This window comes from Setaria italica, chromosome V, assembly GCF_000263155.2.
Source record: "Setaria italica strain Yugu1 chromosome V, Setaria_italica_v2.0, whole genome shotgun sequence".
NCBI lineage: Eukaryota > Viridiplantae > Streptophyta > Magnoliopsida > Poales > Poaceae > Setaria > Setaria italica.
The window spans coordinates 39,787,198-39,812,500 of NC_028454.1; the positions used below are offsets into that span (position 1 = coordinate 39,787,198).

The window sequence follows — 25,303 nt, forward strand, 5'->3', positions numbered from 1 at the left end:
GACTCAAAGGAGATTCTGTGGAGTAGTTGTGGGCCTGCAATCTTGTTGCCACGTAGAACATCCTGTGTGGCGTGATTACTCAGCAAAACGGCCATCTAGTCAGCAAAACCAGATTAGGGTGAGGGTCAAAGGTGAATACTGAAAATAAAGGGGTTAAGTAAACAAAAGCAAATTTTAGGGGTTATTCAAACTTTGCTCATAGATCGTGCAGTAATTTGGACTTTCTCCGTGAAATTATCAGAATTTCCTCGTGCGATTTGGTTTTTAACAGTAGTTTAGGCGTGCTTGACCTTTTTTTATACGGATGGTTACGATTTAAATGTTATCATTACGTGATTAAGTTCGCCACAACTTAGACGAGTTGAAAAATTATAGAATCCCGTAAATCAGTCCTGGACTTGCAATTCCGTAGGCGGTAGGAAGTTGGCGGCCAACGACGCTCGGTTCAAAGCTGCAACAACCTCCTCGGCCATATCGCCGCTGCTCGTATATCCCTTTCCTGCCCGTCTCTTCGTCCCGACCTCACCGCTGCTCGGACTCAAGCGGCGGCGCGCCCTCAGCCCTCGTCCACTCCGGGCCGGCCACGCGGCCACGCCCCTCCTCCATTCGGGGTCCTGCTCCATCCACGCTAACGAGACGACCGACTACCGCATGGGGTGGAAGTGGAAAGCAGCATGGTAGCTCTGCCCCTTGTCGTCCCGCTCACCGGCCGAGCCGAAGAGCACCCACCACGCCTCAAGTTGATATCTCCAGTGCGCAAGGTGACAAAACCCCGTCTCGGTTTGTTAGTTTTTTTTAACACTGATTATTTGCTAAATTGCTAGCTCCCTCCCTTCATGCAGTCATGCACTCATTTGCTTTCAATGATGGCCACGATTGTTGAGTCTAGAGAAAAAGAAAAGTGGGATAGGGTGATATTTGAGTATCTAAAGTTCTAAACAACAAAATATGGAAGAATGTGTAACTTCTGTAAACATTCTTAGGCTTAGCAGAGCATCTTTCTTCCGTTTTTGTAAGCTTTTCAGGATGTGTATGTGTGTTGAGCAACATGTTGCTATGTTCTTGAATCAGGCATGACCATGATACTGCTGGCGCGCAGCCTACGCTCCAGCCTCCGCCCGCCGCTTGCCGCCGGGTTCTCCTCGGCCCCGACTGCGGCATCGTCGTCGGCGGCCGCGGCGGAGGCGGAGCGGTCGATACGGGACGGGCCGCGGAACGACTGGAGCCGACCCGAGATCCAGGCCGTCTACGACTCCCCGCTCCTCGACCTCCTCTTCCACGGGGTTCGTACCCCTGCCTGGGCTGGACACTCGCGTTAATGCTCTCTGGTTGTGTTCGTGTTTGGTGCTGAACTGCTGATTAATGGTGATGCCAGAAATTTAGCGAAAGATTCTACCTTTCAAGCTTATATAAGCGCTGAAGGCCGTAGATTTGCTGCTAAGGTTGTACGTTTAGGATCTTTGGGCTGTAAAGGTTGAATTTGGAGCATCAGAGGTGAAGCCTGCCTTCTCTCAGATGCTCGCTAAATGTCATTTTTGTTGTTGCCTAGTGGAGATTGCTACATAGTTACAGCTCGGGGGTAATGCCAAAAGGTTTCATCCGGGGAGGATTTCATGTTCTCGTGGCAATTAGCGATAGCGATTGACATTTCAGCTATGTGGGGCTTTGCGTTGAGGACAGTGGATATTTCTATTTGCTTTATCAGATATATCTGAAGATTATACTTATACGCTAGCTGTGCTGGTGGATGTTTTTCAGCATTCACATGCATGTTCAGCCTTCATTCGATGGATTTATTAGATTAATAATATTGATATGACACCCAATTTCTTTGTATGGTGTCACTTTAGGCTTGCCTCTTAGCAGCGGAAAGACCTGATTTATTGACAGTAATGTCAACATTATTGGGTTTATTTTTTCCTTAGCATCTGGAATTTTTCACTCACAATCTATAAACACTGAAATGCTACCACTGATACAAAGTAGTATAAGTCGTAGCATATTATGATGGTTGCATTTTGGAGCCTGTTGGTTATTTAGAGTTTCCTTAAATTGATGATGTCTTTTCATCATGTAAAAGTTTTGAGTTTATTGCCCCTGCAAGAAAAGATATCAGATGGTGCGTACTGCAGTATCATCTTATAAAGAAATTATTACGTTTATATCGAATTGGTGTCAGTTAGCAAGTCTACAGAAACTGTGAGATATTTATAGCATCTGTAGTGTTGGTAGGAAGGTACTGCCCTCAAGGGCATTTAAAAGGTATAGTGTGGAAATTCATATCAAGCATTTTTTTAAGGTGTTCTTTGATAGTTGGGATTGCAGGTAATGCAAAATTTCACTTTTAGTAGGTTTTATATGGTGGGAAATGTATATAGAAGTTTGTAGTTTATACTGCTACAAATTTCTAAAGTTTGATGCTACCTGTAAGAAAGGCTAGTTCTTGTTATAAAACATGGAATAAGGATCAGGCTTCAGGCATGGTGATCCATAGTTTGGCAATTATTGCATGATAGTCTGATAATAAACAAATTTTGCGTGCCCAATGCCCAATTCAATATGTTTGGTCACAGTAACATATTCATTTGGTGTAGAACGATGACCTTCCTGGATGTCTGGATCCACCATGGATTGTAAGAAGTTATTCCATAGATTGCTAGTCTGTAAAAAGAATAGATATATAAGAAAATGAAACAATTCAAATGATTTATTATTCTGCTGATGAACACCATATTTTTACTGTATCGGTTTACCTGTAATGGAGCATTTAGCTTTCATGTCACCATGTCACCATGTTGTTCTTCTCATTATTGAACAATTACTTTATGTTTTCAGGCTCAGGTCCACAGAAATGTTCACAAATTCAGAGAAGTGCAGCAGTGCACGCTTCTTTCAATAAAGACTGGTGGGTGCAGCGAAGATTGTTCTTACTGTCCTCAGTCATCAAGATACAATACTGGATTGAAGGCCCAAAAATTGATGAACAAAGATGATGTCTTAGAAGCAGCAAAAAAGGTACTGTTAGAGTAATAATTGTCAGGGAGGTGAACAAGTTCACTTTGGTTGTTCCTGCAGCGTGGCAATATGACCTTGTATTTTCCTCTTGACTGTAGACTTTAGTATATGACTCATACTTTTGTGTTGGGTAATAATTGTTTCACTGTCCGCCACTCTTATATTGTTCCTTCTTCCAACCTATTATTGCACAGGCAAAAGAGGCTGGGAGCACCCGCTTTTGCATGGGAGCTGCATGGAGAGAAACTATTGGCAGGAAAACAAATTTCAACCAGATTCTTGGATATGTCAAGGAAATAAGGTATTCACTGTAATCTTTTATTATTACCATAAACTGGTATATGGTGCAAGTTCTGCATAACCGCGCACAAGTTCTCTTCTAGGTTGATGTTCTGTTAATATGCCTTTATTCGCCTAGTTTGTGACTTGTTTGGAACAAATTAGCACTGTCTATTAACTTCCGATGTGCAGGTCATTGACTTGAGGCCTTAATGCACAGAACATGATGAACAATGAATCTTCTGTGCATTATTATTGTTATTTATTTTAACATTTTAGCATGCATTGGATAATTAACTTTGCAGGGGTATGGGCATGGAAGTCTGTTGCACACTAGGCATGATAGAGAAACAGCAAGCTGAAGAGCTCAAGAAGGCTGGACTTACAGCATATAATCATAACCTAGACACATCAAGAGAGTACTATCCCAACATTATTACCACAAGATCGTATGATGATAGGCTGCAGACTCTTCAGCATGTCCGCGAAGCTGGAATAAGCATCTGCTCAGGTGATTATCTGAAGTCACTGGTGAGGTGTTTCTAGCTTTCGTCATGTGAGCGCTGTCCTGAAAAATAAGTGTTCCTCTTCTAGCTTACAGAAACCTGGGATATATATGTCTTCCACTTAAAATTTGGGGCCCCATTTCAGGTGGAATAATTGGTCTTGGCGAAGCAGAGGAGGACCGTGTAGGGTTGTTGCACACACTGGCCACCTTGCCTACACACCCAGAGAGCGTTCCTATTAATGCATTGGTTGCTGTAAAAGGCACGCCTCTTGAGGATCAGAAGGTATTCTGGACCGTTCATTTTTTATTTTATATGCTTGTAGCAGGTGTATGAGCCTATGTTTCGGGAAGAAAAATGCATGTAGCTCTATAACTACAGCACAATGTCAACTGCAGTGTGCAGTATAGCCAGGTTTAAGATTATACACGCTGAAATTTTTTGGTGCTAACCGACGTTCTACATCAGCCTGTAGAGATCTGGGAAATGATCCGCATGGTCGCCACTGCTCGGATCGTGATGCCAAAGGCAATGGTGAGGCTCTCAGCAGGCCGCGTAAGGTTCTCCATGCCAGAGCAAGCGCTCTGCTTCCTTGCTGGGGCCAACTCCATCTTCGCCGGCGAGAAGCTCCTCACAACCGCAAACAACGACTTTGATGCGGACAAGGCGATGTTCAAAATCCTCGGCCTGATTCCCAAGGCTCCAAGCTTCAGCGACGAAGAGGCGGCGGCTCCTGATTCCGACACTGAGAGGCCCGAGCAAGCCGCTTCTATGTAAAACATCATTACAGATTTTATGTATCTCAGTTAGTGCAAAACTAGCACTGCTGTTGTAGCTAGAGCATTATATTGTAGAAACCACTACATTGTCTAGACGCTTGAGAGTTGAGACTGATCAGAATTCAAAAATAAAATAGGGGATGCCAATATGTGATGTATTTCAGTTAGTAGCTTCAATAACTGATCTCTCTCGATGCAGCACCATTGAGCATCAGCCATCTGACGGCATCTGGGACTGGTTTCTTGCATCGCCAGGATTGTGTTCGTGCTTGTACTATAGCATGACCACAGGCTGACTCTGGTGTGTGGTGTCGATTGTCAAAAACTCAAAATCATGTACGTTGGAGCCGTGCTGCGCATGGCATGCTGTGGTCCATACTATTGAAACCCGGGACTCCAGATCGGTAGTCCAGAAAACTTTAGAACTGGGGAAAACATACTGGAACTGAAACCCGGGATGCGTCGTGCACTGGCAGTTTGTCCAAGAGTGAAGGCAGTGATTCGTGAATATCTCGGGAGTGAAAGCCAGGCAGCCAGCTAAAGATGACAGCTAGTAGCCCTGTTTATGAACTGATGGCTCGAAGTGTATAAATGAGGTTGGGAAACAGCAACTGAAGGAATCGGGAAACAGCAACTGAAGGAATCGGGAAACAGCAACTAAACGGAATTGGGAAACAACCAAAGAACGAACATTTACAAGTAGGCCAATTGCGTTTTTAGTTTATTACCCATGTTTTGAAGTGCAGCTTATAATTTACCCTCATTTCAACTTTTGTGATTTTACCCCTTTTAATTGTTTTTTTCCTTCTTCTTTCGAGTAACCTAAATTGGTACTGTAAATTCCGTCAGTTGCAACCCAATTAAATGAATTAAAAACTGATCGAAAGGTGGAAGAAGGATTAAACTGCCTTCCCCTTTACCTTTCACCCTTCTGCTCAACTTCTCTACCTCTTATCGACATGTGGAAGAAAGATTAAACCACCATCCCTTTAACCTTTCACCTCGTGAAGAAGCACAACAATGTGAAAGAGCGCATACAGCAAACGTGGAGTACAAGTACTGAAACTCAGCAAGTGCCGTGCTCTAGCAGTTTGTTCGTCAGACTGAAGACAGTGATTAACACTGGGAGTGAAAGCACGGTTAAAGATGACAGGTAAGTAGCCAAGTTAATGATACTGACACGACTCAGAGTATAATAATAGGTTGGGAAACAGCAACTAGGGAAATGAACAATTACAAGTATAGTCCACAAAAAGCGAAGCCTTTTGCAAAGGTCTGCTGCTCAGTCTATGAAACTGAATCAACTACACTAGAAGTATCTTTTAGGCTGGGGAAGTAATATCCATGACACGATAGCTAATGGATCAATCGAGGAATATACAGTTGAAGAACAAATTAATAAAAAATTGGCCAGAATACAAGTTCATATGGGGGACCTGGGCTCCCTTAAAGGTCAAGTTTTTTACCTGGTTGGCAGTTCGGGATCGGCTCTGGACGGCAGAACGGCGCAAGCGGCATGGTCTGCAAAACTCAGATGGGTGTGCCTTGTGTGGCCAGATGTCTGAATCTACCACTCATCTATTTGTGCAGTGCAGCTATACCCAACAGACTTGGGCTCGGTTAGACCTGCAACTCAACCTTCCAGTAATACAGCCGACAGGTCATACATCCTTGCTTGAATGGTGGTCACAGAAACGGAGCAGGCTGCCACGACAAAGGGTCAAGGGACTTGATTCCACCGTTATGCTGTGCTCATGGGCGGTATGGAAAGAGCGAAACAGCAGGACCTTTGACACAGCCCGGGAGAAATCACCACAGGAACTGCTCATTGCCATACACGAAGAAGCAGCAAATTGGCTGGCTGCAGGCGCCAGATGCTTGGCGACGGCTGGCTGGACCTTCGGCTCAGCCGCAGATGGCGTCTAGATTCTAGGAAATGATTTAGAACGGTTAGACCGCCTGACAAATATTGGAAGTGGAGGTTTCCTAATGTAATCGTATACTTTTAAAACCCACGTGCGTGAGCCCGGTTATGGCCCGCGTTGTAAGCAAATACTATTCCTTTTCCTCTTAATTGAATGATACGCAGCTCTCCTGTGTATTCTAGAAAAAAATTAAAAAAAAAGCACATGAATGAGCATTCAGAACTCAAAAGATAGGTGCTCTCAACAAAAACACCCAGAACATCGCAGCAAAACTATGGGAACTTATGATTGGTAAATATACCCCAAGAAAAAGGTGCTGCTAGATTGTAATTTGGCATTAAGCAATAAAAGGAGGCACACTATGATACAGAATTACTCACAGAGAAACAAAGGATGAACAGTTTTCAACTAACAAGACAAAAGGAGAGAAATAACAAAAAGAATGAGGCTTTCCTTAAGCTGGTACGGGACAAAATATGAAATATGACCAGTACAACCTAGTCATGAAGATCGGACCGTCATAACTGATCGATATGGTACAAAGGATGTCACAGGAGATATAAAGGGGATCACTTGAACACAGATTTCTAAAGTTTGGTAGTCCTAATCATAATCTATATAAAGTGAATAAATCTATTGTGTAATAAAAGGAAACCAACAGCGGCACATGTATACATTTGAAACTGCCAGCTATTGAGGCGTGAATGGATAAATGAAAGTTTGCCAGAACTCTTGAAGTAAAAACATATTCTACTCATGTAAACCCTCTAGATATATACTACATGAATTCATGGAAAATTGTTCAGCTTGTGAGCAATGAATCTGACATATGTAAATGTTTCTTTTGTGGTACTAGACATTTAGTATTAATTTCAGTTCGGAAAATGATCATTCAGTTTCCACTAAAACAGTATGAACCAGTTGACAGCCTCATTTCATAGAATTTATATTGAAACTTCATGAAGCATATTGGATTGCCAATTTAAGAGCCCTGGGATAACACATACTCTACTGCACTCACAGTAGGAATGTAAAGAAGCTGAAAGAATTTTGCAATCTCAACTATAATACTTCACCTCAACACCGAGGAAAGAGTGGTAGTCAAACAGCGATCAAGGAGCTAAACCTTCACCTCAAGAAGACACTGAATCAACAGCAAGAAACATTTGAAATGAGACGAATAATTAGGAACTAAACAGAGAAGAATCAAAGGAACTTACTGTCCAACAATTTTATAGGCTAAGATCCACCAAAAGAGTAACCGCTATGGATGCATTAATCCAGAGTCCCATGAAAGATAAGAGAATGAACAAGTAAACGGCATATATTTCTGTCTGAAATCCCCACTGGTTCATAATACAAGGTGTATGTGATGTCTATAGTCTATCTGTGATATAACTGTTGTATCATCCATTTATTTGCTCTCCCTATGCTTATTACTGAAATTATATATTTTTCTAGCTACATATCAGGAAGGAACAGCATGGACTAATACGACCATCCGATCCCTCTCCCCTTATCCCCCTTTCACTTCTTGATCCGGCGGACCTTCTTGGCGCCCCAGACCTCCATCCGGCCCTTGGGGCATCCGCAGGGCGCGCGGAAGATGAGCACGGTGCGGCCGTTGGGCGGCGCCATCTTGCGGAGCTCGGCCTCCAGCTCCCGCTGCTCGTCCCCGAGCTCGACGGGGCGCGCCCCGGCCGCCGCGAGCAGCGCCGATCGCGCCGCGGGGCCGGGGCGGCCGCGCACGCACTCCTCCGTCTCGAGCTGGATGTCGAACTCGACGGCCTTCTTGAGGCCCCTGCACCTGGGCTTGCCGCACTTGCGCGCGTGGTGGCCCAGCAGCTCCCAGGCGACGGCGGCGGCCGCCACGGCGAGCGCGGCCCCGAAGAAGGCGGCGGCCGAGAGACAGGACGCGGCGGGGTGGAGCAGCGCGCCCGCCTCGGCGAGCAGCAGCTTGAGGTACGGGGCCACGAGGAAGCCGAGCGCGGCGACGACGGCCAGGAGCATGACCGCGTCGACCACGGCCATCGGGGTGCTGTCGCAGAAGGCGCCGGCGGCGGCGGCGCGGGCCGAGGAAGCCCGCCTGGATCGGGAGCACGCGGAGGCCGAGGCCGAGCCGTCCGCCGCCTTGCGGTGGTGCTCGAACGCGCGGAGGAACTCGATGAGGCTGCGGCACTCCGCCATCGCGGCGTCGGGAGCTGCTCCGCCTCCGCAGCCGGGCCGACGGGCAGGCAATTCGCCACCAATTTCTGGTGCGGGTTCGGAAGGGGGGAAGGGGAAGGAAGCGCGAGCGCGAGCGCTGTGTGGTGGGGGCGCCGGGATCTGTGGGCAACTCTGGAAGGGGGATTTGCCGATCGGATCGGTGGGGTTGGGTTGGGTGGGGGGAAGGAATGGGACGGGGACTCGGCGGGCACCGCGTGCGGGGAGGGTGTTTGGCTGGGTCGGTGCCTCGTTCCGTGGCGTACGTCGCGTACTGCGCGGGGGGCGGCACGGCCGCCCCGCAGGCCGCAGGGCACCCGTGACGTGACGTCGTCTAGGCCGTGGAGGGAAGGGAGCGCGTCCCCGCGGACGGGCAGGGAGCAGTGGGGCGGCGGTGGGTGAGGAGGTCACGTCCGACTGACGTGTGGGGGTGGAGAGACAGCGGCGACTGGAAGGAAGGCAGCCGCCGACGATAGCACAGGGCGGACGGCGGCACCCACAGCTGACGCGACGCGTAGCCGCAAGGATGGGATGGGTGACCCCGCTGTGGAGATGTCAACGCCGCCGCCGCACGTCAAGCGACCGGACGCGTCACGGCTCCCGTGGGGTGGTGCCGCTGGCGGCTGCCGCTATCGTTCGGCTCCGTTCGTACTCGTACTCCGCCCCAGCACAGCACCGGGTTTTTCTTTTTTCCTTGTCCTGCGCCACCGGTTACAGAAAAAGGAGTCGTATCGTAGGCTCGTAGCGCACGTCACTGGCAGGAGGAATTTGAGCCACGAAGAATGGCTCAGCGACTTTCGGCTCGAGCTCGACCCTTCCTTCTTTTTTCTCCCTCCGGTGTGGTGTCGTCCTGCTGTGGTATCTTCCTTTTGCATCTTTCGATGAATCCTTTCCGGGTCGCTTTGGCGCATCCTGGTTTGAGGGAGTCGTCTCCCGTAGTCCCACCCCATCTGACAAGCGATTTGCCGGCTAGACGACGTCGATGCAAATGCAGATGCTAGTTTGAGGCATTATCTTTGTTGACACTCCACGATCATGTGCAGCTGTGGTCGAAAATGAGGAAATGGAAGACACCAAACGCACCTTTCCTATCTCTCCGCTGAAACGGGAAAGAATTCAGCTGGGTTTTCTTCCACGCTTGGTCAAATGACAGCGTCATGGTGCTGCGCATTGCGGGAGGATAAGGTAGCTCTTGATGCCGGTGAAAATCAACGGACGCGTGATCCGGCACGGTCAAGCAAATTGATTAGCGGAGGCACGCACGACCTCATGACCGGAGAAAAAAAATTCCGCGGTTTCACATGGGATCCAAAACGCCTGCCTTTGATTCAGTGACCGACTGAATTAAGTATTGTGTCCCCATCCTCGACCGTGCTCGTACGCTCAAGACAAACGAAAAACCGCTGAAAAATAGTACAATTTGGCGTTTGGGTCCCATTAAAAATGATTGTTTTCATCAAAAAAAAAAGCTGTGATCCCTTTGATTGTCACTTGGGGATGTCATGATCGAATAATCCATGGGCAAACAACGATCCTGTGCCACATCTCGGATCTTCGCTGATCACACGGGGCGTGCGTGCGTGGTGCAATCATGTGTGGAGGATCCAGATGGAGTTGGAGCTTTGGGAGACGTGGTCTCTGAACTTGGAACCTACCGTTTGTATATTCTTCCGAGTAGGGTTCTGTGTACTTCTGTGATGGACTTGGTAATAATGAAACCGACGTACTCCTCCTGAGGAATGAGTCGGAAAGGGTGAATAGATTAGCAATAACCAGCCGTCAAGCTTGTTAGGGAGAGTTGAAGGAACCTACATGGGCTATCGCCTCAGACTGAGAGTCTGAGAGTGACAAAAAGAAAGGAAAAAAAAAAAAGAGGAGAAGATCAAGAAAACTTGTCTATCACAAAAGTAAACTTTGGTTGACACGTTACAGTGACGCATTGCAAAGGTATCTTGAAGGCATGAACCAGGCGAAAGACGAACGAAGAAAGAAAGCGACCGGGGAAGCACATATTCTAATTGTTCTCCAATTGTTCGCGTGAACATTTTTATTTATCTCTGCTGCTGAACAATGGGTGTAAAAAAGATAAGACCGCTAACTACTTCATTGTTACAGACCACACAAACACGTTCACGTCAGTGTAAGATCACAACTGCTCCGGCCCGTCTCCCTCGCCACCGACTACATGTTCCAACCGCCACAATGCTCCAACCAGAGAAAACACACGGGCTACCATGTCTACCAAGCAGACGAAACAACACAGAAGATCGAGGAGGCCAGTGGCGGAACTGAGAGGGGCTGTCGTTATTTAAGCCCAGCAACCTATCGAGGGAGTGCTCGAGGTAGTGTTTTGATTAGTGGCGCTTGTCGAGATCAGGAACTTGAAGGTAAATACAGATACACGATTTAGACAGGTTCGGACCGCTGAATAGCGTAATACCCTACGTCTTGTGTGCTGGTTGGATTGAATTGCTTTGGAGAGGGTTATTACCTCACCTTACATTGCCGAGGGTAGGGTTACAAGTGAGTTAGTTTACAAAAATATTAGTCGGATTCGGCTAGAGGAGTTCTACTCATATTATTACAAGTACTTTTTCTAATCCTCGACTAGTTCCTATCTTTCTACGAAGACTACGTCGTCCGGCGTCATAATCTCCACGTCAGATTCGTCTCAGTATCCAACCTCATATTTAGGACTGTTCAAACCTTCTAGTGGGCCCATAGATAGATGTACGACATGGGGCGGCAGGACCATGACCTTCCCTAACAAAGAAAAAAGATTTCTAGTACCCTTATCAATTGTCAGCTTATGGACCATATCAGCACTTAGCAGGCTAAAACGTCAAGGGCCAAGCCCAATTAGCATTCTACTGTTACCCAGTGTCCAACAACGCACGCATGCACACAGGTGATCGGGCGCATGTTCACGTACCTAATCACGTGACCTTTCATTCCAATATCGCTACGTTCCGACATCGCCAAAACCGCGCCCGAGGCCCCGTCGCCCGCCGCCTGTAGTCTGCGAACTGTCGGAATCTTGTACTACCAGTGCGCCATCGACGACGGGCAAGCCGGTGGCCATGGCGGCGTGGCTGCAATGGAGGGCAACATCACGGCTGACCCTCATGCTTGCTTCTGATATTCCTCCTCCAACTCAAATTAATGTAAGCAAGTCTCGTTTCCGTATCGGTATATCCCATAAATTATTTTTAATTTTATTTCTTATCTCATAATATCATAGATTTTTTTATAAAATTAGGCTAAAACCTCGTTCTTACTCTACCTATTGTATGCTTGTACGGACAACAAAAATTAGGATAACTTGTCAAAATTCTTGAACCGATAAATATTTTTCTAATCCCCTTTAATTTTCCCTCCAATTCCACCGCTGGAGGAGGCACTACGACGTAGCCGTCAGAGCCCTCCGTCCCTGCGCGGCCGATCTTGACTTCCAAACACACCACCGATTGTGATGGATGGCGGACGGCTACGCGCCTACTCCGTGGCGAATCAAACCGGGGAAATTCCTCTTTGATCCGATCCGTGATCAGCTGCGAGGGTTTCAGTACCGTGGGCTTCCGTTTCCATGACTATGTGTCCTGGGCATGTGAGCTCACATGGGTGGACAAACAAATGGGGGTTCAAGGTGTTGATGATGGCAGGTCCAGGGAATTAAGTTTCTTGCTTCACTTTGCTGGCTTTGACACCTGTGACGTGAGACCCCGTTCCGGGCACGCCAGCCGCGGGAGCCTTCACCTTCACGTGGTTCTTCAGCAGTCTGTGACTGTTGGCTGCTAAGGATTTCTTTTTTCCCCCCTTTCTTGTTCTGGTGCTGTGCGCAGGGAGATTTGGTCAGGCCCGTCGCCAGGACCAGTTCGTCGTGGCCAGCCGGAACGTGCCGGCACGGTCAGTCAGAGGAGAAATGGGGGTAGAAAAGGACCGGGCACTGCCTAGTGCCGAGCGTAGCAGTCAATGGGTGGGAAATTTTGACTGAGGCCTCGTTTGGATGCAAAGAATCTGGATTTTGAGTGGAAGCTAGTCCGCTCCGGATTCCGGGATTCTGAGAATCCATAATCTAGCTTCATAAAATTCGAGGCAAAATCTATCCTGTTTGGAAGCTGATCAGATTTTGAATTTTGGATTCTCAAAATCTCTGTTCATCCAAACGGGCCCTGAGTTGAGGTCGGCCAGTGCAGCCAGTTGCCCTGAAGTCTCGGCGTAAGATGGTGGGGATAAAGACGTCCACTTGACGGGGTTTGAAAAGTGCAGTTACATTTCCTGAGAAGAAAGAGGTGATTTTGCAGTAGTTTCCTTGTCAACTGGGCTAACCCAGATGTGAACTGGGCTGCATGATTTGTGCTGGGCCGAATAGGGACAGTTTTGGGCTTGCTGCATACAAAATCCCCTTCCATGGAACCGAGTGAGATTAGTTTGCTCAAAGTTTGCGAATTAGTTTGCTCAAAGTTCAAATCCACACAGTCGGCTAGGTATGCATATTAGCATTCTGCTTTGCTAAAAAAAGTATAATTCACACCTCCAATGACGTAAAAATCAGCAAACGGAAAAAAAAAATGTCAGGCCTGAACTGACAAGTAATGAGATAAGTAAGTTTTGCATCCCGTAGCTGGTTTGCCGGGCCCAAATAGACAAGGACTCGTCGGCTTGTTTTTTCATGCATCAGGAACACACACTGGGCCGGGTGGACCCGGCCCTGCAACTCGCGAACAGTGAAACTTTAGACACCGAATCATCATCGCCACAATCTCTCCCGCATTGCTCAACTGTGACGTCGTGCGTTGGCGATCAAGATGTCACGCGACGAGGCGATTGAATCAGCGCGTTGCAAGCAGAAGAGGGTCCTTGGTCGACCCGTTTGGCCGAGTGAAGGGCTTTGTTTGGCCGAGATCCGGTTTCAGCAGTTCTAAATAGACCACCTGAAAATGACTGAAACTTAACTTGGCAAGATGAATAATAGCAGCAGTGTACGTGTACAACACACACATCAAACGACGAGAATGGTATGTGCTGTTGCTGTAACCCGATTCCACGTGGCAAGGAAGAGAAAGCTGTCGCAAGCGTCCACAATCGCACCCAACTATGCATCTAATCATTTCTAGGGCAAGTTCATTAATTGTGTAGCGATCTAGTGTTTCTTTTCTTTTCTTTTCCTAACCTTTTCGAGCCCCGGGAAGTGGAGCGCGGCGGACCACGGTTTTGGTGCAACTACAGGAGCGAAAGCGAGTTTAATCGCGACAGATTTTTTCCTTTAATTTGCCCCGGTCCGTACACGATGCTTGTGATGGCAAGATAACGAGAGCTCAACCAAAGCCAGCGTTAGCCGCCAAACGGCAAATGTTTTTATCTGCTCCTGGCTGGCGGAAAGGCAGCAACCAACAAAAAGGGTGCTGTGCTCTGAGCCTCTGATAGCCTGTCTCGTCAGTCCCAGCTGGAAGATTAGCAGTAGAAGTTACGCAAATCGCTCTACATTTCCTCATAGAAGCGACTAGCGGCCTGTTCGCTTCAGCTTATTTAGTCGGCTTATCAGCCACCAAACAGTGTTTTCCTCTCACAACAAATCAGCCGTTTCAGCTTTTCAGCCGGCTTATAAGCTGAAGCGAACAGGCCCTAGATTGTTACGGAGGAGCAGGGCGATTAACGATGCTGATGATCTACTGCTAATCTTCAATTGCATCTATTGCTGAAAACTCTATTCTTGGAGGCAGCGGGGCTACAAAAGTCAAAGCACGAATAGTTAAAGAGACGACAAGAGTTGCACAGTAGTGGTATAAAAGGTATACCCCGACCCACCCGACCGATCATGTGATTTCTCCTGCGCCAATCGAAGGAACTCAACGGATCTTGCTGACATTTCCGTCGACCGCTTCTCGTCGCCCCAAGAGGGAATATGTTTTGCATACTTCGTTTGTGGTCGGCAACTACTCGCTCCAGCCCGTGATCCGTGGTCCGTGCGTCCATTTCTAGCACTTGATAATGAGCAAACTGTAGTAGTGTCCCATTGATTTAGACATCATTTGGTAGGGCTCCAAGCCTCCAGCTCCTCCGGTTCTTGGGAACCAATGTAACCAAAAGAATTTGGTTTTAGCAGCTTTTTAGTTCATTTGAGCGTCGGCTCCTGTTCATCTCAGGCATGGATGGAAGTTATAATCCTGGCCTGTGAACTAGAGCGTTTCATTCATGCAAAACCGAGGCCCTGACGTATGGCCAAACCAAGTTTGATGACAGCAGATTTTGCTGAGTAAGAATATCTCCAACAGACTACCTATTTTTGGCTCTCTATTTAACTCTCTATCTAGGTTAGTAAAAAGATTCATCTCTAGATTGAGTTGCTTATTCCAACAGACTAACAATTTTCCGCTCTCCAAATCCTAATAGCTAGTTTTCTCTTTAAAAATCCGCACTCGTCATCCACTCCAACAGCCTCTCTATTTTGTACTACAGCAGCCTTTTCATTTTTCACTTTCCATTCAGACAATTACTGCACTATAGTAAGGTGACTTGCTAAGTTAAGTATGATTGGAAGTTTAGCAAGTATGATAGGATGGAGACTCCGTCGGAGTTTCTCGCTTCTCGACCACTAAGCACCATCCTTCGCTCGTGAGGTCAAAAATTGAAAATGGCGTTCTGCCATTGTACAGTGATGTTGGTGGCCCCAGAGGGGGCGGATGAGTTTTCTTCAGCGTCAATGATAACACGGCCAAAAACGCACTGTAGCAGATGGCGAGGTCGTCAACTTCTGCAGTCATGCAACAGTCACACGCAGATGACGACAGTGCTATAGTGCACAGATCAGAGATCGCTGCTGGACTAAAAGCCAACCTCAGTAGCCAGTAGACGTGCTGTATGTACGTTGACATCGAGTAGCGCGCTAAAACAAACATGTACAATGCCAAACAGAGTCACAAACGACACTGACATACTTGAGCTTACATGAAGACATACACACACGCGCGTAGAAAGACTTGAAAACTTCTTTCTCTCCCGTCGATCGAGAGGTGCAGCCAGCTACACCGGTTCTAGCCACTACTTGATCGACCTGACAGTGGGTGGCGACGACCCGGCCCTAACACGCTAGCTCAGGCTCGATCGATCGCTACCGACGAGACGGACGACAAGACTCGTTAACCTCTACAGCATATAGTTATAGCTAGGAGTACTCCTACCGATCGAAACTCTCAAGATCCCGTGCTCTTCTTCTCCTCCTCCTCCTCCTCCTTCTCCTTCTTCTCCTTCTTCTTCCCCGAGACGTGCGCAGAGGCTTCAAGCTCTCCCGGGGCTCCTGGGTTCGTGGCGGTTGTTGGCGCCGGACCCAGGGTAGTCGTTGACTTCGATGTCCATCCTCGCCGCCACCTCGCCGAGGTTTCGCTCTTCACCCTGCTGTACACACGGACCCATTTACAATGCTTAGGAAGTTGCTTGCTAGTGCGCCAGAAATTATACTAACAGAAGTTTACGCGTATGGAATCGAGCATCTGGCAGCTTGCAGATCATTGTGCTCGTTGCACGATTGCACAAACGATTTGAATCGACTGAACTTTTATCTTTTCGGGGAAAGGCGTCGTGAGTGGGCCACGCAGATGCAACTGTGTGCGAGTGGCCATGCATGTGAACTGCACTATGGCCGGCCGGCCGGCCTAGCTATTAGCGCGCATGTGATGTACTGATGTGAGTGGAGTGCCCCAGCAACCAACGCTTCTGCTCATCATCTGCTATATCTGCTCCACCGAGCATCCAAAGGCCGGCCGGAGCAACGGCTCACGTGTGTTGCAAAAAGGTAAAGCTGCCTAGGCGCTAGAAGCTTGTGAATCTGTGGGTAGTTTGTGCCGTTGGCCGACTCCGGTACAGGAGAGCACTGAGCCTGTTAAGAGTGTTAGCGCGCATAGCTAAAGGGTCAGTTTCGTGTGAGTGCCGGCACGGGTGCGCACGTGCCATGGCACATTGGATGCGGCAGATTTGATCTCGAGAGGTCACCACGAACAAGCAAGCATTTCTTGTTGCTTCAGAGCAGGGAGAGACAAGCATGAACTATGAAGAGCATGCATGAACTGTGCAGTGCTATGTCGGATATGCATGCGACGAACGAGAACTATCAGGCAGCAGATGTCGAACGGTGGAGAGCGAGACAGACCTGAAGAGGGACCTCCACAACGGCAGGCTCCGGGACCCGGTTGTTCGTCAGGGACAGGCTTCCTGCAAAAGCAGAACAAGAAGAGCCGTCGATAAGGAAGGAAGCATGCAACAGAGAGCCAATGAAGAAGACGAGGAGCAAGGGCTGAAGTAGCAAGGATTGGTATGTAGCTGCTTACTGGACAGAGGCGCCGCGGAGGAAGCCATGGGAACAAGAAGGCAAGAGAACATGAAGAGGACGAGCAAAGCCTTCTTCTTAGAGGTGTACTCCATCGCCATCACCAGTTCACCACCACCACCACCACCACAAAACCACAGTACAGAGCAAAGAGAAGAGGCTGCGGCTCGGTGCTCTGTTGAGTTGAGTGACTCTCCCACTCTTTGGCAGTGGTGGTCTCGCGCCAATCTGATAGGCGTGCAGTGGAGGCCTGGGGGATGGTCGGATGGATGGCCAATGGCCAGAGGTGGTGGGGGATTTTATACACAGGAGACCGGACACTGGACACAGCTCGCTCGCTCGCGCTGTCGTTCATTCGTGCGTCCCTGGAAGTCAACTTGCCACACCTCGTTTTGCTTTATTCAGAGTGACGAGGAGTCAGGACAGAGACCGATGATGGGTGTTTTTTTATCCGGGGCATCAACTTTTTGCTCTATTGATTTTTCTCTGACATCCACCTTGGTCCTCTACCTCTTCTTGCAGCTCTGACACTGACCCGTGCCGTGAGGTGCGAGGTGTCGCACGCGCAGGCAAGGTGTGTGGACATGGGCGCAGAAGGTGTTGGATATGAGAAGCTAAACTTGAGCATGGTTTTATTCGATGCTCCGATGCTAATTAGTAGGACTAAGGTCGTATTTGGCACGGCTCCACACCTAAACTCCAACAACTCCATCAAAAAATTCAGTCAAATACCCCAACTCCAAAACTCCATGGAGTTGCCAACTCCATGGAGCTGTAGTGCAAATGGAGGTGGAGTTTTGGAGCACCTTTTCTGCTGCTCCAGAAACCTCTCTTTTGAACCTCCTCGTGGAGTTGGTGGATAATTACCCACCAATACCACTGGTTATGGAAAAAAACGTTTCGTTCTATTCTACCTGTTCCCCGTCCCGCGCCTCCCTCCGTTCTCTCACGACAGCAGGGTGCCGTTCGGGTCTTGGCCACCGCCGGCCACCGTAGCCCCGCCGCCGGCCGCACCCCACACCGCCGACCGCAGATCCCCCCGCTACCGACACCAACCCCGCCCGTCGCCGCCCCGTCCCACTCGCCGAGCTCCGCCCGTCGCCGTCCCAGCCCTGCGGCCCGTCATCGCCGAGCCCTGCCGGCCGCCCAAGCCCCGCCGGCGGTCGCCCCCGTCGCCACCCGACCCCGCTGCCCGTCGCCGCCCGCTACCCAAGCCCCATCCCCGTCGCGGCCCAGCGCCACCCCCGTCGCCGCCCACCCCGTCGCCCGTCGCCGCCCAGCCCCGCCGCCTGTCTTGCCCCGACTGCAAAAACTATCCAGGGGAAGAAGAAGATAGGATAGAGAGGATGACAAGTGGGGCCTTAATTGGGGGGCAACAATGGCAATCCACACTGAAATCGATCTTTTTTGGAGCTGAGAGCACCTATCTAGCCAAACACCTTAGTTCTGGAGTTTTGGAGCGGAGCTGGCTCCATGTGGAGTTCTGGAGTGGAGCAGCTCCACCCGGAGTTGGAGCCATGCCAAATAGGGCCTAAATATAAGCTAATTACAAAACTAATTACACAGATGGAGTCTAATTCGCGAGATGAATCTATTAAGGCTAATTAATCCATCATTAGCAAATGGTTACGCAGCACCACATTGTCAAATCATGAACTAATTAGGCTTAATAGATTCATTTCGCGAATTAGACTCCATTTGTGCAGTTAATTTTATAATTAGACTATATTTAATACCTAATTACTATCAAACATACGATATGACAGGTGCTAAATTTTAGCAAAACACCCCTTACCATGTGTCCACTTACCATGTGTCCACTACTCCACTCAACCGTTGGAGCACTTGGCCCTGTTCGTGCGCGCGCACCTACCACCCGCACCCCCGCCGGATCTTTCGCCGCCGGTCAACGCCGCAATGAGGGGCGTCCACGAGCTTCAGGCTCACATGCAGTAGTGCTCGGCGATGGTGGATGTGGATCTGTGCTCCTGTATATCCGGTGCTCCGAGAGGTACTCTGCTGGCCTGGGTCTGTGTGTCTGTGTCGACTGTCGAATGCGTTGTCTCTTGCATGCACTCGCAGAAAAGAAGAAGAAGAATGCGCTGTCTTTTTGCAAGTGAACAATTGGATACGATAGGAATAGGATGGCGTCGTCGTGCTCGTGCATTGCGAACCAACTGTGACGCAGCAGTTGGCTCGGTTAGGTATTCTATCTAGGCGCATGCCCACTCGCTCGCACCGGATGACGATGTTGCTCCGATTCGGATTGCAACGCGGGAGGGTTACGTTACGTTCCCCGCTGGATCACGGCAAAAAGGGGGGGCCGATCGTGCATGGAAGAAATGAGAGTGAGAACACGTACGTACGGAAAGATCGTGTAGTCCACTCAGGAATCCCACGTTCCGCGCCCTCCTTTTTCACACTGCAGTGCACGTACCTAACCTAGCTAGCTCTCCAGCATCGCCGTCGGGATGGAATATGCTTTTCCTCGCACATTGAGCTAGTGTGTGCGTGTGTGACCATCAGCCGAAGCTAACACGTTTAACGGTGACAGCCTTTAATTTTGTGCCGCTCGACGAGGAGATCTCCGTCAAAACGATTGCGTACGAACACGATCCCGAACTCGGCGACCTGACATCCGCCGAAATCCGTGAGATCCAGGCTGACGTGCGTACGGGCAGCACGGCTCGCGGTGGCCGACGAGCCCGCCGGCCGGCCGACACCGCGGACCGCACGTTCTCTCTGCCTCTTTGGTCGTGGTGGTGTGGTGGACGCTCGGTCATCCCGGATCCTGGCGGGCAGTTGCCGATTGGCCTCCGGGGGGGAAAAGGATCGTCTGAAAATGGCACGGGGGCGCGACCCTTTTGGCCTTTTGGCACACGATATCGCTGACCTCGTTTCATTTCCACAAGGGGCATGGCGCCATGGCCGCCCCTTGCGCCGCTGAAAGATCCTGTTAACCTACGGTACCGCACCCATGTGCTAATCGTTGTAGCACCCATAGGCGCCTTTTTATAGGGTCTTTTTAGATGAGTTTGATGGGAATTCTGGGGGTCAGTGTGTTTCGATAGGCACCCTTTTTGAGCGTTTGTACCTTGGCCCATTAAGCATTATTCCATTTCCAACAAAAGGAGGACCGGCCTGGTTCACACACAATGTACAACTAGATGGGCTGTAAGCCTGTAAAAGAACAATACAACTGGGGGCCTAGCATGGGCCGCAGCCAACAGGCCGAAAGGCCCAGCTCGGCCATCCCGTTACCGGCACAGAATACTAGCCGTCCGATCACAGCCAGATATTATCTCTCCAACCGCTCCTCAAAAAAAAAAAAAAATCTCTCCAACCTCCGTCCGCCGCGCCATCGCCGTCCGGCTAAACCCGGCCGCCCGCTGCGCCCCATACCGAAGCCGGGAGCGGAGGTGCAAAACCCTCCCTCTCCCTCTCCCGCTCCGGCGCCATGGGCGGCGCCTCCAAGCTCCTCTCGTCCCTCCTCCTCACCTCCTCCCCGCTCCGCCTGCGGCCCGCGACCGCCGCCGCCGCGCTCTTCCTCACCCCGCCGTGCGTGGCCTCACGCCGCCTGCTCCTGCTCTCCTCACGCTCCCCGCTACGCACCCTCTGTACCTCGTCCGCGGCCGCCGCTTCGTCCTCCTTTCCGCCCCCGCCCCGAGCTCCTTTCCCCGAGTGGTCCCGCCTCGTCGACCGCCTCGCCGCCGCCGGGTACGCCTCCCGCGTCCCCAGCCTCGGCGACGAGCTCGCCCTCGCTTCCGGATGCGACCTGTCGGACAGTGCAGAAGCCGCTGTCTCCACCTGCCTCGCCTTCGCGCGTGACCGGCCTGACCTCCTCAGGTGAAGCGATTGGCTTGGCCGGCTAGCTGATTGGGCTTTGGCGGGGCTGAGGGTCTTATAGTTGCTGACTGATTCCGGTGTGTGTCCAGGTCGCTTCCAAGGAAGGATGTGGAGGTCCTGGTGGCCAACGCCGCGCCTGTTCTGTTCAAGGATGGGGAGTCTTCAGCACAGCGGCTGCGGCGGTACCTCGCGGGGGAAGAAACCGATGTGAGTAATTGCCATTTCCTTGGTTGGTCTCATTGCTTCATTATTGGTTGGGTGCAGTAAATCTTAGTTCAATCATCTATTGTTCATCAGTCTGCTGGAATAAGATCTTACTGAGCTCTAGTTACTGTCTGAGTAGATGTATGGTTTCTGTGCTACCACTATGTTTTCATTGAGACACTGAGATGCATAACCGATTCATGGCCAGTCCGTGAAAAAAAAATCCAAATAGAAAGTTCCGTATTTTTGCCACAATTTTTCTTGCACCTTCTAGTTCGTATGACAGTTGTCTGCAATTGAAATGCTATATTTACCTCAAATCCAACTTTAATAAAGTTGAATTTTCATACTATGACGTACAATTTAATTTGTTCAGAGAGAATGGAAAGTACTTACTGGTCAACACACTAAACATGTGAAATTTTTGCCAGGTCATTGTTTCAGAGAGAGCTGAAACTGTTGATATTATTCGATATCTGTTAAGTTACACATACAGTTCTTCCGACAGCTTCTCAGAAGCCAAGGAACTTATTGATTCAGCTGTGAGAAATATCATGGCAGAGTTAGTAAGTTTTACTGTGGAATCAACTCCCAAACCAAGTTCCTTGAGTCAACCTGAACGATTTTCCAGACCTCCAGGGCAAAATATCGAAATGAAGCGAGGCGACTGGATCTGTACAAGGTGTGCCAATTCTATCATTCTATTTCTTTATATTTTCCAGTTGTGCTTCGCTCTGTGCCTTGCATTGTGTGAACCTTCGCATTAATCATTTGTTATTACTAGATATGGTGTATATAAGTGCGTACTTAGATGTTTCGTTCTATTGTTGCAAAGTAGGCTGCACAACTCTGCACCTATACGATCACTTTCTTTTTGTACAACCTGTCACTACTCTTGCACTAGCTTGTAACATTCAACCTGTTTTTCTCTAATATGTTTTTTTCCTTCTACTCAACTTTAAGTGAATATGCTTTGCAACTTTCAGATGTAGCTTCATGAACTTTGCAAGAAATGTTAGGTGCCTTGAGTGCAATGAGCAACGGCCAAAGAAGTTGCTGACTGGTGGAGAGTGGGAATGCCCGCAGTAAGATCTGACTTGCTAATTGCTAAGTTTTCGGAGTTTATATAACTTTTGACACAGCTGACTTTATTTTGTTCTTTTGCTAAGGTGTGATTTCTACAATTATGGAAGGAATATGTCGTGCTTAAAATGTGAGTGCAAAAGACCAGCAACAATCCCACCAACCCCTTCATTTGCTGGTTCTGGTTTAGGTGGTGTGGCACAGCTTCTTAATGCAACGAATGGTGGTAAATCTGAAATTGATAGAAAACTTGCCGAAAATGATGAAAAGGCAGAAAGATGGTTGAGCAAAGTTTCTCAACTCGACGATTCTGCTGATCTAAGTAGTCTAGCAGAAGATGAGGACTTTCCTGAGATTATGCCTATGCGCAAGGGGGTGAATAAATTTGTGGTTAGCACCCGTAAAACACCACTTGAAAGAAGGCTAGCAAATGCACAGTACAGCAACAATAGCCCTCAAGCTGCATCATCTGATGACTCAAAGATCAGTCAAACTTTGGACAGGATACTTGGGCGTTCAAAACCTACTGCAGCCTCAAACAATCAACCTGGAACTGGAGATGCTCTGAAAAAATCAACAGACCACCTTAGCAGTATTGATCCTGTTCCATTTGTGCCCCTACCTGCAGATATGTTTGCTCAACCACAGAGTAATAATGGACAGGGAAATCTGGATGGCCAAATAAATGCAGAAGTTGACAGTTCCATGGAAAATAGCACAGTGCCCTTAGCTGAGAGGCAAGATGGCATGGAATCATCAGATACTGCTGAGAAATGGTCCAAGAAAGTTGGAGAACTTGACGTAAATGACGTCCCAAGTGTGACTTCTGATGAATACTTACCCGAGATTATGCCAATGAGGAAAGGTGAAAACCGGTTTGTAGTTAGTAAGAAGAAAGACCGCTCGCTGACATCACCACAGTTCAAAAGGCGCAGTTTACTTGAGCATGCTGACAATTCTGATTTTGTCCCATTTGTCCCATTTCCTCCTGATTACTTTGCCAAGAAAGATAAGCCGGTGGAGAATACTGCAGCGACAGGAATAGTGTCAGAAGGTTCTCCAACATCTGAAAAGCGCTTGGAAACAAATGCTTCATCAGGAAAGTACGGAAACAGCTCGAATACTTCACAAGTGGTGGGTAGTCAGCCCAAAGGCAACGTGGATAATGAGAACTGGAACAGAAATAACTCTCAGCAAAACTCAAGTTCTGGTGGTTATGGTCAAAGCAACAACTATCAGCATCACTCACAATCTCATGGGGCACAATCTTGGCCTAGTGATACTGCAAATACTGGTACTTGGAACACAGGCTACTCCCATGGGAACTTTAAGGAGAGCAGAGGTGACTCTACTTACAATGGAGCTAGCTCTGCACAACAACCTTATAATTCAGGTTATAACAGCAACAGCAATTCTTGGAGCAGTGAGAACAATAACAGCAACACTGCTTGGACTGGCAACAGCAATTATAACAACGATAGTGCTTGGAGCGGCAACAACCATTATAACAACAATAATGCTTGGAGTGGTAATACTTCGTATAGCAACAGCAGCAGTACTTGGAACGGCAATGGCAGCTATAACAACAATACTTGGAGAAGCAGTCACAGTTATAACAACAATGCAACATGGAGCAACAGCAGCCACAGTGCGTGGAGCAGTAGTAACAGCAATAACCAGCGTGACTCATTTGCTGACAATAGCAATGCTGCCAGCATCAGCGATTCCATGAACCCTAATCAGACAATTCACAACTCAGGTTATGGAGGAAGCTCAAATAGAGATTACACTGGAAAAAGCTTAGAAGGATCTGCTGTGAAGGATCCTGATCCTCTGGACATGTCTGAGGAAGCCAAGGCAGAGAGATGGTTCAGGAGAGCAGCCCAGATAAAGGACATCTCCGAGCTTGCCAACATTCCAGACGAGGACTTCCCTGAGATAATGCCGATGAGGAAGGGGGTGAACAGATTCGTGGTGAGCAAGAGGAAGACTCCATTGGAGAGGAGGTTAACATCTCCGCAATACAGAAGGAACCTGCCAATTGTCAGTTCTGAACCGGAGAAAGATGCCAGCTGAAAACTCAAGCATCATGACTGGGTGCATAACACCAGTGTATTCTTTGACACCAAATTGTGACAATAAACCAGTGATCAGAAATAGAAACCATGAAAAAAGCTCAGGAAAGTTTTCTGTAAGGTAAAAATTTTGTCCGCAATGGCAAGGGGTTTGCTGGATTTTGCTTGTTACGTGTACCCTATACGAATGTGTGTTGTACTAATACCTTCAACACTGAACCCGTGGATGACACTTATCGAAGTTTTGGCTTGTTTGAGGTACACATGTTATATTCTTGTATTCTTTCATTGAATTTGTTTGTTAAATTCGGATACTATAGTGTGTTCTACCTCCTGGTTTGGATGAAGCAGAGTATGCCTACCCTTTCTGAAAATGGCTCGTGGCTTATTTGGGTATGAGTCTTAGTTATAGTATTTGGCTTCACCTTCAAGACGTGGGAAATAAAGTGGACGACGATTTGGTTTATGTACATTGTTAACGGAATTCTATAATTTTAGCTCAATTACAATTTTTTTGGTCTGATTATCATGTTAGATTCCACTGTTTAGTTAGCTTCCGATGCAAATATGTATATCGAATATGGAAATGGGATGAGAATATTTTGAAAATATTGTTCGCTTGGCTTATAATTCGCTAAAGTGTCATGCCATGGCTATGTGCGTAACATTTGGGTCAATTGCTAACTCGAAAAGGTCAACCTAATACGATAATTGTTGGAGGAGAGCACAATAATTGATATGGTGTGTTTTATCTTTTATGTAGCCATGTAGGTACGTTTATAAAACCGTATATGTATAGGATATGTATGGCCTTCTGAATCTGAACATATACTTGTGCTTAATGTTTCCATTGAAAGGGGAAAAATAATTTGTTTCTATTTTTTAAATTCCTTTTGAGGAAATTAGGAAACACAATTAAAAAAAAGTAAAGGATATTGAAGTAAAAAATCTCATTAAAATATCAAAAAAAAATTCAGAATATATTCATTTGTTTAAATTTCAGATATGAACTTTTTTTTATCTAGCTATAATTATTAAAAAGGTAGCAGTGTGTAAAGGAAAGAAA

The 25,303-nt window shown here is 48.1% G+C and overlaps 4 protein-coding genes across 5 annotated transcripts; 2 read left to right on the forward strand and 2 right to left on the reverse strand.

The window, feature by feature from the left end:
* The first annotated feature begins 429 nt into the window (after positions 1–429).
* Positions 430–4,759, forward strand: LOC101757458 (biotin synthase, mitochondrial). Its single transcript, XM_004970299.4, has 7 exons — positions 430–761; positions 1,072–1,283; positions 2,836–3,015; positions 3,210–3,316; positions 3,600–3,805; positions 3,946–4,085; positions 4,269–4,759. Exons 2-7 carry the CDS (start codon positions 1,074–1,076, stop codon positions 4,575–4,577), a joined length of 1,152 nt encoding a protein of 383 aa, XP_004970356.1. The 5' UTR covers positions 430–761; positions 1,072–1,073; the 3' UTR covers positions 4,578–4,759.
* Positions 4,760–7,802: 3,043 nt separating this feature from the next.
* LOC101757854 (uncharacterized protein At5g19025) lies at positions 7,803–8,896 on the reverse strand. Its single transcript, XM_004970300.3, has one exon. It carries the CDS (start codon positions 8,689–8,691, stop codon positions 8,032–8,034), a length of 660 nt encoding a protein of 219 aa, XP_004970357.1. The 5' UTR covers positions 8,692–8,896; the 3' UTR covers positions 7,803–8,031.
* Positions 8,897–15,568: 6,672 nt separating this feature from the next.
* On the reverse strand, positions 15,569–17,354 carry LOC101758274. 2 transcript variants are annotated; one of them, XM_004970302.3, is made up of 3 exons: positions 17,031–17,354; positions 16,853–16,914; positions 15,569–16,098 (listed from the first exon to the last, which is right to left on the reverse strand). In XM_004970302.3, the coding sequence occupies exons 1-3, from the start codon at positions 17,128–17,130 to the stop codon at positions 15,985–15,987; spliced, it is 276 nt and encodes a 91-aa protein (XP_004970359.1). In that variant the 5' UTR covers positions 17,131–17,354; the 3' UTR covers positions 15,569–15,984. The 2 variants fall into 2 exon arrangements, with proteins under 2 accessions (XP_004970359.1, XP_004970358.1); XM_004970301.3 differs by having other exon boundaries at positions 15,569–16,101; positions 17,031–17,349.
* Positions 17,355–20,342: 2,988 nt separating this feature from the next.
* LOC101758955 (zinc finger protein VAR3, chloroplastic) lies at positions 20,343–24,605 on the forward strand. Its single transcript, XM_004970303.2, has 5 exons — positions 20,343–20,875; positions 20,965–21,082; positions 21,511–21,761; positions 22,066–22,164; positions 22,249–24,605. The coding sequence occupies exons 1-5, from the start codon at positions 20,487–20,489 to the stop codon at positions 24,236–24,238; spliced, it is 2,847 nt and encodes a 948-aa protein (XP_004970360.1). The 5' UTR covers positions 20,343–20,486; the 3' UTR covers positions 24,239–24,605.
* The last annotated feature ends 698 nt before the right edge of the window (positions 24,606–25,303 follow it).